Here is a 12,941-nt window from a genome sequence, read left to right on the forward strand (position 1 = left end):
ATTTTGTAGTTGAGATTGACTTCCACTGGAGGGTGACAGAGACTTCACTTAGATCAAGAATCAGAAAAACAAAACTCCTTTTGTCAAAAAAACCCCGTCTTTTTCACAGTTTTTAAGGATAGGTAAGATTTTATTTGTTGTCAGTTTTACCCTTTCCCTTTTAAAATGGAGGAATGAATATATTTTCTGTCTTTTCCTTGGGAAGAAAATGTGCCACATTTCTTTCTGGTTTTGGGCCGCTCTCAAGTACTTCAGCTTAATAGGTGGATTCTGTGACATAGAAACACTCATCAACATTACTACCGTTTTCACAGGTGAGTCCTAGAAGAGGCTGTTCCTTCCATTTAGGTGCAAGCTATCTTTAGAAACATCCCCATTTTAGTCGGTAGAACAATTCTTCATTTAGTGCCCTGGTTCTTTGATTTCTAAAAGACAAAAAAGTCTCCAATTCAGACTTGACATCGACTGTAGCAAGCTGTGGGGAGATGAGGAGAGGGGGGAGGAATTCTATCTTCTAGGCGCTCTCAAAAGCAGACCCAAAATTTCACTCTTTGTACGATGAAATGTCAGCACTCAGTGCTGGCTTCCCAGCCAGCAGATTCTGACAGCAATCATGCCTGGGCACTTCAATTGTCCTTAACTGATTCAATAATGCACCAGGCATGGTTGATGGGAGAGCAAGGAGAGGTCATGATGTGAGAAGTGCTGTTCTTGGTGTAAGTTCATGAAGGACATGCTGCCCCCGAGGGAGTGGTGGAAGAGTTATTTTCGGCTGCTTTGAGGGGAAATTATGGGGTGCATTTATTTGCATACATCTGTACGAAAGACTTGTTTTTCTAGCTAGTCCTTTTCTCCTTTCCAAATTTCCATTTTTGTAAAGTGGTAGTCAACCTTTCATCTCTCATTTTTTTAGAATCACATTTTTTAGTACTGAACACCGATATTCCTCATCTTTCCTCAAGTCCCTAAGCACCTTCTGGTGTCTTATCTGTAACTGGTTCATAATACTTCTGAATGGTCTTTGTTATTTGCATGATTTCATGGTGGGTTTGAGTAATGCTTATTAATGCGCATAGTGTCAGGTTTGCAAATTGCTCTTCTCGTTTCACTTGGTGGGCCCGGAGAAATATTTTTTTCTCATTTAAGGGCTTGCCAGAACCAAATGGCAAATCAGAATTTTAAGCCCTACTCAGGGAGATTTGGGCAGGTTTCTTTGATTTCTATTTATGGATACCTTGCTAGTCTTGGGGCTTCCCTACATCATCCTTTGGCCTTTTGGGGATAGTTCTATTTTGAATTTATTGTAGGAAGTGGTGGGGATTTAAATCCTGAAAATAATTAAGAATCAAATGAACAACAGATTTATAGCTATACAAACCTTTTGGCATGACTAAATTGACCGGTATACCAGGAGTGTTGTTAAAATAGAACAGATTCTGGGTTAAGCCCAGTTGAGTCAGTATTTTAAGAGAAACTTTTTGATCTTTTAATGGTCTAAAATCAGCTTTGTACTTTTGTTTTACTGTTTTCTTTCCCTGTTCCCATTCTGATGAAAACTTATGCCCTAAGGGTGCTTCTGCCAGGCTTACCAAAGAGTTTTGTTTTCTAAAGGATATAGTAAAAGAAAATAAATTCTGATTACTGTAGTTGGTTTCATTTCATTGCTGGCCGTTGTTGAAAATGCAGTTGGTCCATAAAAGCGAATCATCTTCAGTAATAAAATGGAAAGTCCCAAGGCTTTGCAGCTGTAAGAAATGGCACCAGTATAATGTGTCTTTAGAAAAGAGGACTAGTTTTGAGAACTAGGCTGCCTAAAGACAGCTTAAAATTGAGGTTGATAGCTTTGCTTTTGTTTCAAGTAAATATAGTCTTCACAAAAGGTAGAGGAGTGACAACAGTAATCCACTCCTCTGCTGCTAACCTCCTCACTGTGCTTCATTCTCGCTTGTCCCGCCATCGACCCCGGGCCCACGTCCTCCCCCTGGCCTGGAATGCCCTCCCTCCGCACATCCGCCAAGCTAGCTCTCTTCCTCCCTTCGAAGCCCTACTGAGATCTCACCTCCTCCAGGAGGCCTTCCCACACTGAGCCCCCTCCTTCCTCTCTCCCTCCTCCCCCTCCCCATTCCCCCCACCCTACCTCCTTCCCCTCTCCACAGCACCTGTATATATAGTTGTACAGTTGTATTACTCTATTTTACTTGTACATATTTACTGTTCTATTTATTTTGTTAATGATGTGCATCTAGCTTTACTTCTATTTATTCTGATGACTTGACACCTGTCTACATGTTTTGTTTTGTTGTCTGTCTCCCCCTTCTAGACTGTGAGCCCATTGTTGGGTAGGGACCTCTCTATATGTTGCCAACTTGTACTTCCCAAGCGCTTAGTACAGTGCTGTGCACACAGTAAGTGCTCAATAAATATGATTGAATGAATGAATGAAAAGTAATCACTGGTATTTATTGAGTACTCACTATGTGCAGAACACTGTGCTGAACTCTTGGGAGAGTACAGTACAACAGAGTTCGTAGACAAGTCCACTGTCCACAATGAGCTTACGGTCTGGGGTGCGGGAGGGAAAGCAGAAAACCAACGAGGTACAGCACAGGGCAGGGATGTATAGAATTTAAACTCCTCCTGTAGCCTGTAAGCTCCCTGTGGGCAGGGAATCGCATGTTCCAACTCTACATGTACTTTCCCAAGCGCTTAGTTCAGTGCTGTGCCCACAGTAGGCACACAATCAATACCGTTGATTGATTGGAAGCTTCCCGTGATCTACTGATATGCCTCAACAATAAATCTCTGGGCTACCCTCAGCCTTGTTACTGGTTAAGATCAGTCAGTCAATCAGTGGTATTTATTGAGTGCTTACTCTGTGCAGGGCATTATACTAAGCACTCTGGAGAGAAAAGTCCAACAGAGTTAGTAGACACATTCCCTGCCCACAAGGAACTTACGGTATTGAGTGGGAGATAGACATCAAAATAAATAAATTATGGGTATGTACATAAGTGTTGTGGCGCTGAGGGTGGAGTGAATAGCAATTTTCAGAGGGTACACAGATCAAAGTGCATGGGCTATGCAGAAAGGAGAGAAAGGAGAAAGGAGAAAAAGTAAGAGTAATGCCCTTTGGGCATTTGGTATTCACCCCACCTTCAATCAATCAATCAGTCATATTTATTGAGTGCTTACTGTGTGCAGAGCACTGTACTAAGCCCTTGGGAAGTACAAGTTGGCAACATATAGAGACAGTCCCTACCCAACAGTGGGCTCACAGTCTAAAAGCCCTACAGCTTTTAGCCCCACAGTACTTATGTACTTATATATATATATATATATATATATATATATATATATATATATATATATATAAAGTATATGTATATAAAGTAAATATATAAATTATTTACTTTAATGCCCATCACCTGCCTCTAGACTGTAAGCTCATTGCAGGCAGGGAACATGTCAACCAGCCTGGTTGTAGTGTACCCTCTCAAGTGCCTAGTACAGTACTCTGCACACAGCACTCAGTAAATACCATTGATTGATTGATGATCTCCAAAGGCTGCCAAATGGCCTTTGTGATCTCAAGGAGGCAAAGCTGCAAAGGGGACTAGTGTGGGACTAGCCCACCTCACCCCTGACTTGGTACTTCCCCTAGGCCCCTCTTAATTACCCTCAGTATGCTTGAGTTCTCATTTCATCCACCAGGAGCTTTTCCCAGCAATCTACCCTTAAGGGTGTTTGGAAAACTGGTTAGTAGATTGCCCCTTGGAGCGCAGTATAAGATCTGAATCAATCAGGCAAATCAGTTTGTTCCCACACAACAGCTAAATCAGTTAGAGGGCTTAAAAATCATTTAATAAGCTTTGTTTTCCTTTCTATTATTTTTCAAGGCTTCATAGAAGTTTTGTGCTTGATAGGGCCCTGAATATATTAGCTGTCAGATGTACTCTTGGATTCTTGTCACTTGATGATAATGGTTCCGCGGAGAAACGGACGTGCTTGGTTGGGACAGTAGTGATAGTAGGAGCAGGGTTGATGAGAATTTAAGCACTGAATGGCCTGTGTTCTAGTTAGGGATTTTTATTTTTCTCAGTTGCCATTCTTGCAGTCCCTTGCCTTTCCCTGTGTATGAGTTTTGGAAGAGTGGATAGCTCACCAAAGAGAATAGCATGAAAGCAGCAGTTCATTTCACGTATTACAAAATCAAAAAATGCTTTAAGCTAAAACTGGGGCTGCCAAGAATCCAGCGTGTGTTTATCTTGATGAGAAGCAGGTGAAATTTTTGAAACATTTTGGCTATTACTTGGATACATCAATTCATTATTTTATATCTCCTTTTTTTAACAGTTTCACAATTGTATTTCATGAGTAGTATTGCTGAGAAAGGTCAGTCTCATATATTTTTATAAGGTGTGACTGGTTCAGGGTAATGCACAGCTCAGTTGGTCATCGTCACTGAGCCAAACAGCAATACTGGTGGTTCGGAAAAAAATGTATGGAGGCGGTGAGAGAAAATCGTCTAAGTAAAGTTGAATGAAAAGCCTAATATTTTCACCTGAGACTAATAGAATTCTTTGTATAAGAAACTATTAGGAATTTAAGATTTATTAAATGCCTCATGTTATGCCCAAATTATTGATTTATTACAAGTGTTTGTTGATTTCAAAATACTTTTCATTTATACGACTACAGAGAGAATTATGATTTATTACTGTTGGCATTTGAAGAGGCAAACATTCATCTCTAAATGGATACGCAAGTATTGGTGTTGCAGATTTTTTCTTACTTATTTTAATGATTGGAAAACTTACATTTCAAGCCAAGATACTACTTTCAGATGAAGTCTGTTATTTTTCTCAAGATGACATTTATTGGGTACTGCATATTATAACAAATTATCATTGTTAAAATTACATTTACTGAAGGGTCAATTTATTGTGGTGTTCCATAATTTCACATGGATTATTTGACAGTATAAATTGTTCAGGAATAGTTTATAAAATTACAACTCAATCATTCCATGGAATTTATGAGTTTGGATTTTTAAGAGTATAAGCTCCTGGAAAAAAGGGATAGGGAATTTTTTCTCTCGTTCAGCACAGCAGTTTCACTTGTGCTTTTTGATGCTGCTGCCAATAGATTGTACTTATAGGGATTCACAAATAAACCCAAGAATATTCATACATCACCTTTTATTTGATTGCTCTTGGCAAGATGACGTAAAAGGTGCATTTCTAATTAAGAACCTGGAAAGGCAATAGACTGGACTGATGACTTCAAATAAGCCTTGTGAAGTGCGAGTTAGGTATTTTATTTTTCCCCTTATCCTGCATTTCATGAAGTATAGTCAGTTATCTTTTTAACACATTCTTCAAAACTTCATGTTATGGAAAACCTACTTTTTAAGCAATCACCCGGTATCCAACCCGGTGTGTGCACTCCCCACCAGTTTTTCTGAGCCTCCATCACACTTTCTCCAGACTCCACACTCTCTTTTGTCAAAAGACCATCCCCTACATCTCCAAAACACGTAGTCAGAACACCCTTCATTCATTCATTCATTCATTCATTCATTCATTCATTCAATCGTATTTATTGAGGACTTACTGTGTGCAGAACACTGTACTAAGCGCTTGGGAAATACAAGTTGGCAACATACAGAGATGGTCCCTACCCAACAATGGGCTCACAGTCTAGAGGGTGGAGACAGACAATAAAACAGCACATGTGGACAGGTGTCAAGTCATCAAATAAATAGAAGTAAAGCTAAATGCACATCATTAACAAAATAAATAGATAGTAAATATGTACAAGTAAAGTAAATAGAATAATAAATCTGTCCAAACATATATACAGGTGCTGTGGGGAGGGGAAGGAGGTAGGGCCAGGGGGATGGGGAGGGGAAGAGGAAAGAGTCTGGGAAGGCCTCCTGGAGGAGGTGAGCTCTCAGTAGGGCTTTGAAGGGAGGAAGAGAGCTAGCTTGGGGGATGTGCGGAGGGAGGACATTCCAGGCCAGAGGGAGGACGTGGCAGAACTTGCTGTAATAACAGTAATTGGGATACTTGTTAAATGCTTACTGTATGTTCACCACTGCATTCAGTGCTGGGGTAAATACAAAATAATCAGGTCCCACATGGGTCTCACAGTTTAAGTAGGAGGAAGACCATGTATTGAATCCCCATTTTGAGGATGAGGGAACTGAGGCACAGAGAAGTGAAGTGACTGTATTATGGAAAACATTTTTCAACTAATTCCTGATCAAGAATCTTTCATATCGAGGACCACATTGTGTAGTCATTTCTGCTGTGATGTGGTAATCTGTTCCTAGAGAACCTCAGATGGAGAAAATTGCATTACGATAAGTGTTGATTCAGTGGGAATGGATGAGTTAAGGGGTAAATCGATGGAAGTTACCACCGTGACCAGTATTTTTCTATAATGTTATGTCCACTGCTAGCAGAATGCTTTACCCCCTTGTTACTTACTGTTGTTTTACTGAATTAAATACTGTACAGTTGCAAAAAACAAAGTATAATACATTAAGTCCGAGACAGAGGCTAGAAAACATAGCAGCATCGTGTTCTAGACTGTGAGCCCGTTGTTGGGTAGGGACCATCTCTATATGTTGCCGATCTGTACTTCCCAAGTGCTTAGTATCGTGCTCTGCACACAGTAAGCGCTCACTAAATATGATTGATGACACTACAATGACACCACATAATGAGCTTACTAACAATGGTAATAATAATTGTGTTATTTGCTAAGCACTATGTGCCAAGCACTTTACTAAGCTCTGGGGTGGATGCAAGATAATCAGGTGGGTCACAGTCCATGACTCATGTGGGGCTCACCATTTAAGGGAGAGAAATGAGCATATACAAGACCGTTTCTTCCTGTACCATTTTTGCTTGCCTGTGACAACTCTTGGATTTTGTTCTACCCAGATCAGATTTAGTTTCATATTGGGAAGAACATTCCGTAACATTTCCACGTGCTATAGCCAAATCGTATAGTGAAAACACATGTTTAAAAGGTACGACACAGAAAGATCGGAAGTATCATACTGACTTTTCCTTGTATACTCTCTGTTCCCTTCCCTCGGGATTCTAGCCAGAGAGGCTCTAAACTGCATTTTCTAGCTTCTTGGTGCTAAGCAGGATGAGGCAAAATAATTACCTTCTGGCCTGACAGGTGATTTCATCTGACCCAACTTTGAACCAGCAGCTTTGCCTCATGGATGTGCCTACCTCACTCTAAGATAGCTGCAGATTTACTTTGCAGCTCCTCAGGAGCAGCATGGCAAGGTTACTAACTGAATCTGTGGCTGGCTTGGAGCCAGGAAGAAGCTGCCAGAAGGAAAAGGTTGTACAGGAGCTGGGGTACAAACCAGGCCACCTAGCAAATTTGCCATCAGCTCTTTAGCAATCTTCTTAAATGTAAATGGTTTCGCTTCACCTTTTTTTTTTTTTTTTTGGTTTTTTCGGTTTCCTTGATCCACACTTGAAGCTTTTATAGGGAGAGCCAACATGACCTTCAAGCAGTATCATCGGTTCCCTTGCACAGGTTCTCAGTCTCTGAGTCTTGATGACAGAACCAAGGGTGGTCTGTTGTTTGTGATGGGAGCCTCCATCTTCATCGGTCAGTGGTGTTTTTTGAGGGCCTACTCAGTGCAGCGAATGAAGAGGCAGGAGAAGTGCAGCACGCAAGGGTTTTGTACATGAAGGATCCATCTTACAACCGAAGAGATTGTTGCTTTGGTAGCTTCTGCAGTCTTCAGTGCCCAGGGCCACTAACTATTTTTCAGGATTCATGTATAGCCTGTCTGCTTCCCAGATTGCACAGGATGATTCTTTGGTCAGTAACTCCTGAGTCCCAGAATCTTGCTCTTTTCCCTGGACTAACAGAAGAGGAAACCCTCACTAAAATTCACTTCTACTAAACTCTGGTTACTCACCTGGCCATTTTCAAGGTCTTCCCCGTATGAATTTGGGCCTGTATGTAAAATGCTGTGAAGAAAATAAATGTCTATTATTCTTGTTTTTAGGTAAAGAGGATGAATTTCCAAAGAAACCTTTGGGTCTGCTTCCACCTGAGCCTCAGCTTCCCATCCTTAATCAAATGAGCAATGGCCAGAGCAATATTAGCATGTCGAGCTCTCATGTAGTGAAGAGGAGTGACAAGAGTTCGGTTTCTCCTGAAAAAAGGCAAGGAACTTCACCACGGTTCCGAAACAGAATCGATTCCCTGGACATGGTTTCTGCAAAGCATCTACGACAGGGATCTTCAGACAGACAGAGTGGACAACTTAAGAATGAAGTCGATTTTCGCAGAAAACCTCCGCCGGGCATCCAAGACACTTCCAAGCAATACAACAATGCTGCTGCTAACCAAAATTCGAATGCCATTTCCAACCCCAGAAGGGACTTTGTGCCCAAGTGGAATAAGCCTTCAGAAGTGTCGGTAATGGAAAGAACTGGGAAGCGAGCCGTGGAAGGCAGAGGAAGAGCAGGAAACCACACATTTCTGAGCTCACCGTCAAGTCCTGGTGACCCGAGGACCCTGAATATGAGGCAGAAAATTAAGGTTCTGGATCCCGATGAGAGTAAGAGAGGGTCCAATGCATCCCAGTATGACAATGTTCCAGGGAATGAAAATGAGAACGGCACACCTAGCACGTCCATTGAAGAGGCACTAGAAAGAGTCCACCAACCAAGCCCAAGGAAGGCAGTTTACTCTAGCAGCCCTAAACAGCACCCGGAGCGAAGTGCTAGTCCATCCAAAGTAGCCAATCATTTTACTTTTAATATGCCGCCACCAAATTCCCCAAGGTACCCGGCTCAATTTGATGGATTCGATCCTGCACCTTCTGTCAAAAAGCCCCCCCCATTATACAGCAACCCGCCCGTGTACCACGGAAGCTCTCCCAAACACATCGCTGTGGTTAACACAAATTTGACACCGCCACAGAATAGTCATGGGAATCAAATCAGTCCTTCTAGAAGACCTTACGACTCTAACCTTCCGGTAGATTTTTCTCCTGAGAAATCGTACAACCGCTCCACTGTGGTGTTACCATCCAACCGAGTAGAGGTCCTACCTACTATTGACGCCAGCGGAGCAAGATCCTTTACGGGAAATTCGAGATCACCGATGGGCGGTAAATTCATAATTCCTCCAGTGGATTATTTGCCAGATAGCAGCAAATGGCCAGAAGTCACTTATCCATACAGACCTGAGATACATGGACAGTCATGGAATCGTGAGGCTAACCGAGGCCACGTAGGCAATTTACCGAAATATTCAGCCTTCCAGCATATAACCATTCAAGACCATCACCTTCCAACCGTTTCAGTAGATAGCCCAATAAGGTATAGAACTTCACCATCTTTGGAAGATGCTGGCTTACCTCAATATCAATATTCAGGCCCACCACCCACAGTACGACATTACAGAAACCGGGATGAACTGTCTATACATGAGTCAGTGTTGCTGTGACACTCCAATTATGATTTCTAAACAAAAGAGAAGAGAAACTATATAAGATCTACATTGCTATGTTTGTAATTGCCAAAGCAGTATTTTATACAATTGTGGATATTTTGTGCAATTCTTTGTTAATACTAAGAATATAAAGCAGTTTCAAACTGGGCGGAAGCTGCTGAAGCTGAGCATTTTAAATTGTAACATCATCGAACCTGTTCAAAGGATACTTTACGTAAACATAGCAATAGGAAATAGGGTTGTGTGCACAATGCGATTTACTCATTAGCACTGTTCTGTTTTTAATTGCCTAGATTTGTGATCATTCTCCCAGATTGGAGCATTTTTACTCCATTTGTCAGCTATATTCTGATTGATTTTACAAAGCACTGAAAAACACTGTGTCCAGATAGATTTTTATATTTTTTATAATTAACTCTAGTATCTGAAACCACCAGTAGCTAGCTAGATTTCTGCACAAACACTGGGGAAGAAGAGTGAAGGAAACTGACAGATTTCTATTTCCGTATGTCAGCCTATGAAATTATTTTATGCATACACTAACTTTTTTTAAAGAACTGATCGCGCTTAGCATTTTAAAACCCACTGCCTTGTTAACCCAAGCACAAAACTGAAAGGAAGGGTTGCCCTGCACTATTATTAATGCAGTTTCTCCCAGGATGCTGCTCTTTCCTTTGGTTGCTGCCATCTCTTTTTCAAGGTGACAAATAGACAGGGAAAGACTCGGGAGGCTAAAGCACCACTGCTGTCTGTGCTAGCTATGCAATGGTGCTTCATGGTAACTCAGAGGGGTCAATTACAGATGTGCAGGGAACGGTGCTGCCATTTCACCAAAGTCAAGGTCACTACTGGGTCTAGTGCAAATCTTCAGAACCTTACAGAGTTGAGTGCAAAGGGGCCCATAGGACCCACTGTTGTAATGTTAGGCTTGTAAATTCCAGTTTAGCAAGGTGCAGGGGACATTACTAATCACCTAGCATCTTCCTGACTGACACAGTAAGCTCCTGTACCTTTGACTTGGAGAACAGGTTTGATTAGATGACCAGTGGTTTATCTAGCCCTTTTACCACTCACATTTGGGCCCTCTGTTGCCACTTTCCTGTTTGTCGAAAAAAATGGAGGTAGCCCTTCTGAGGGATACTGCTCCTCCATCAAGTCGTTAGGTTATCGAAATAGAAAATTGAGTACCATCGTCAGTAGGCAGCAAAGTAAATTTCCGTGTAGAGTTGTAAAATTTGGATGTTTTCCATTTTTTAAAAAATGGGGTTCCTCTGCCTCCACTGTGAAAAATTGCTGGCTAAATGGCTTAGTCTTTAATAGTCTTAACAGATGGAGATTTCTTCAGACAAGCTAATATTACACTACAAATACTATGTCGGTGAGTTCTTGCGGGGCACTTAAAAGAAAATTCACCATTTTATCGTTTATGTGTGTTTGATTGGGGAGTTAGTATCTACTGATTACTTGTGCTGTGTGAATCATGGAAAATGGGGAACTTCCTTATTTTCTCATGAGCATAGCTGTCAATTCTTGCTAACAGGTTAATTCTCTAAAGTTTTAAGGTACAGAAATAAAATGTCTTTTTAAATGGAAGTAACATTTATATAGCTAGTGAATGTGACAAACCTTGTTTTCTGTATATAATGAGTCTGATGTAATTTTAATGAACTTGGTAATGATATTTTCAAATGGCAGAATGCAGTGCATTAACAACTAAATACTACAGTGGAGCTCAAACAAAATTCTTATCATTAATACAATTGAGCTCTTGATTGTGATTGCTTATGGCAGTTTAGAAGTATATGTATATAATAGTGTAGTTGAGGGTAATAATCCCCAAATTGAAACCATGGTTTTGTGATTCGTAATAAATTGAGCTGTACAATTTACTTCATGATAGCAGCCCAGTGCTGCTCCAGAAATGTGTATCAACAATGGTAAATACTGTAGATTTTATATATATATATATATATATATATAAAATATATTCACACTATTTTCTTATGTCACTATCACAATTTTTAATTGTGTATTCTTTTAATGTGACCATTTTAACACGCTAAAAGTAATAACAAAGAATATTTTGTAATGTCTTTTATGATCCTTTCTTTGCTTCTTAATAATAATTGTAATAGTGGTATTTGTTAAGTGCTTTCTCTATGTCAAACACTGATCTAAGCATTGGGGTCGATACAAGTTAATCAGGTCAGATGCAGTCCTTGTCCCACAAGGAGCTCACTGTCTAAGTAGGTGGAAGAACAGGTACTGGATCTCCATTTTACAGATGAGGAAACTGAGGCATAGAGAATTTAAGTGACTTGTCCAAGGTCACACAGCAGACATGGGGTAGAGCCAAAATTAGAACCCAGGGCCTCTGACTCCCAGGCTTTTCCTCTTTTCACTAGACCACGCTGCTTCTCTTATGACTAAACCCCACATCTTTTTCGCTTCTAAGAGAAAATCGCAAACCAAATGACTATTTGCTAATTTCAGTCTACATTGCTTTCCAATGTAAATGTATCATTTCATTATATGCTTTTATTTTTCTCAGGTAGAACTAATGCAATCCTTGAGAACCACAGCCACTTTCATTGTTTCATTAACAGCAAGGTATTGATTTCATTTTCCCAGTGTTAAATCTCTCTTTCTACCTCTTTTCTTGTTGATGAGGAAACTTAAATAGGAAGGTGAATTGCCGTCATTTTAGTCTTCCTATTTTCAGATGTATCTTTCCATCTTATTTGATCAAAGTAAAATCGTTACTGCCAAGGGCCCAGAAGGGTATCTGCAGCAGAAAATTTGAATGTGATTTGTGACAGGTTTTTGGTGAACTCTTCATGCTAAATGGAAAACAGGCATCGCTGTAGGATGAGAAAACCAGTCCATGAGTGGAATAAAACTTCTCTTCATGGTGATGTTTAAAACTACATTAAATCATTTGCTAGCTATTAGTTTTTTTTAAAAAAACTTCTGTAACTAGCCAAAAAACCCCATAATCCAGACTTGACATTGAGGGGTTTAGAAAAGTCATCCTTCATCTGCATTGGCAGTCATGTGTAGTCAGAAACAAATTTTGGAAATGACCAGTTGCATCTTAATATTGGATTAAAATATATCTGTAATAAGACTGAATGATCAGAGATGGCTGAGCAGTAAATCCCAGTAAAGTCTCTGGCAAAGAAATTTTCCATTTTCCACAGAGGTGCTTCTGGGGAATGGAGAGGTTCACTTGCCCCATCCCCTGAGTTTTATGTCACCATAGACATGACCTGGAAATTTTGTAGCATAGTTATTATTATTTCTGATCTCTTTCTTGGGCCCTTTACTGTACCAGTTCAGAAGAGACAATGTAGTTAAAAATTTCCTTCCATCACGTCTATACTGTAATTCAGCTCCCACTGACTTACAGAAAGGTAAATATTTCTTTGATAATA

General features: G+C 40.4%; 1 protein-coding gene across 2 annotated transcripts in view; it reads left to right on the forward strand.

Moving 5' to 3' along the window:
* Positions 1–11,600, forward strand: part of USP6NL (USP6 N-terminal like) — a 136,599-nt gene extending 124,999 nt beyond the window's left edge. For both annotated transcript variants that reach the window (XM_038741023.1, XM_038741022.1), the window contains one exon: positions 8,051–11,600. In XM_038741023.1, the coding sequence (XP_038596951.1) occupies positions 8,051–9,501 (1,451 nt within the window). In that variant the 3' untranslated portion in view covers positions 9,502–11,600. The remainder of the gene's footprint in view (positions 1–8,050) is intronic.
* The last annotated feature ends 1,341 nt before the right edge of the window (positions 11,601–12,941 follow it).

The sequence above is a fragment of the Tachyglossus aculeatus genome (genome assembly GCF_015852505.1).
Source record: "Tachyglossus aculeatus isolate mTacAcu1 chromosome 12 unlocalized genomic scaffold, mTacAcu1.pri SUPER_6_unloc_1, whole genome shotgun sequence".
NCBI classification, from domain to species: domain Eukaryota; kingdom Metazoa; phylum Chordata; class Mammalia; order Monotremata; family Tachyglossidae; genus Tachyglossus; species Tachyglossus aculeatus.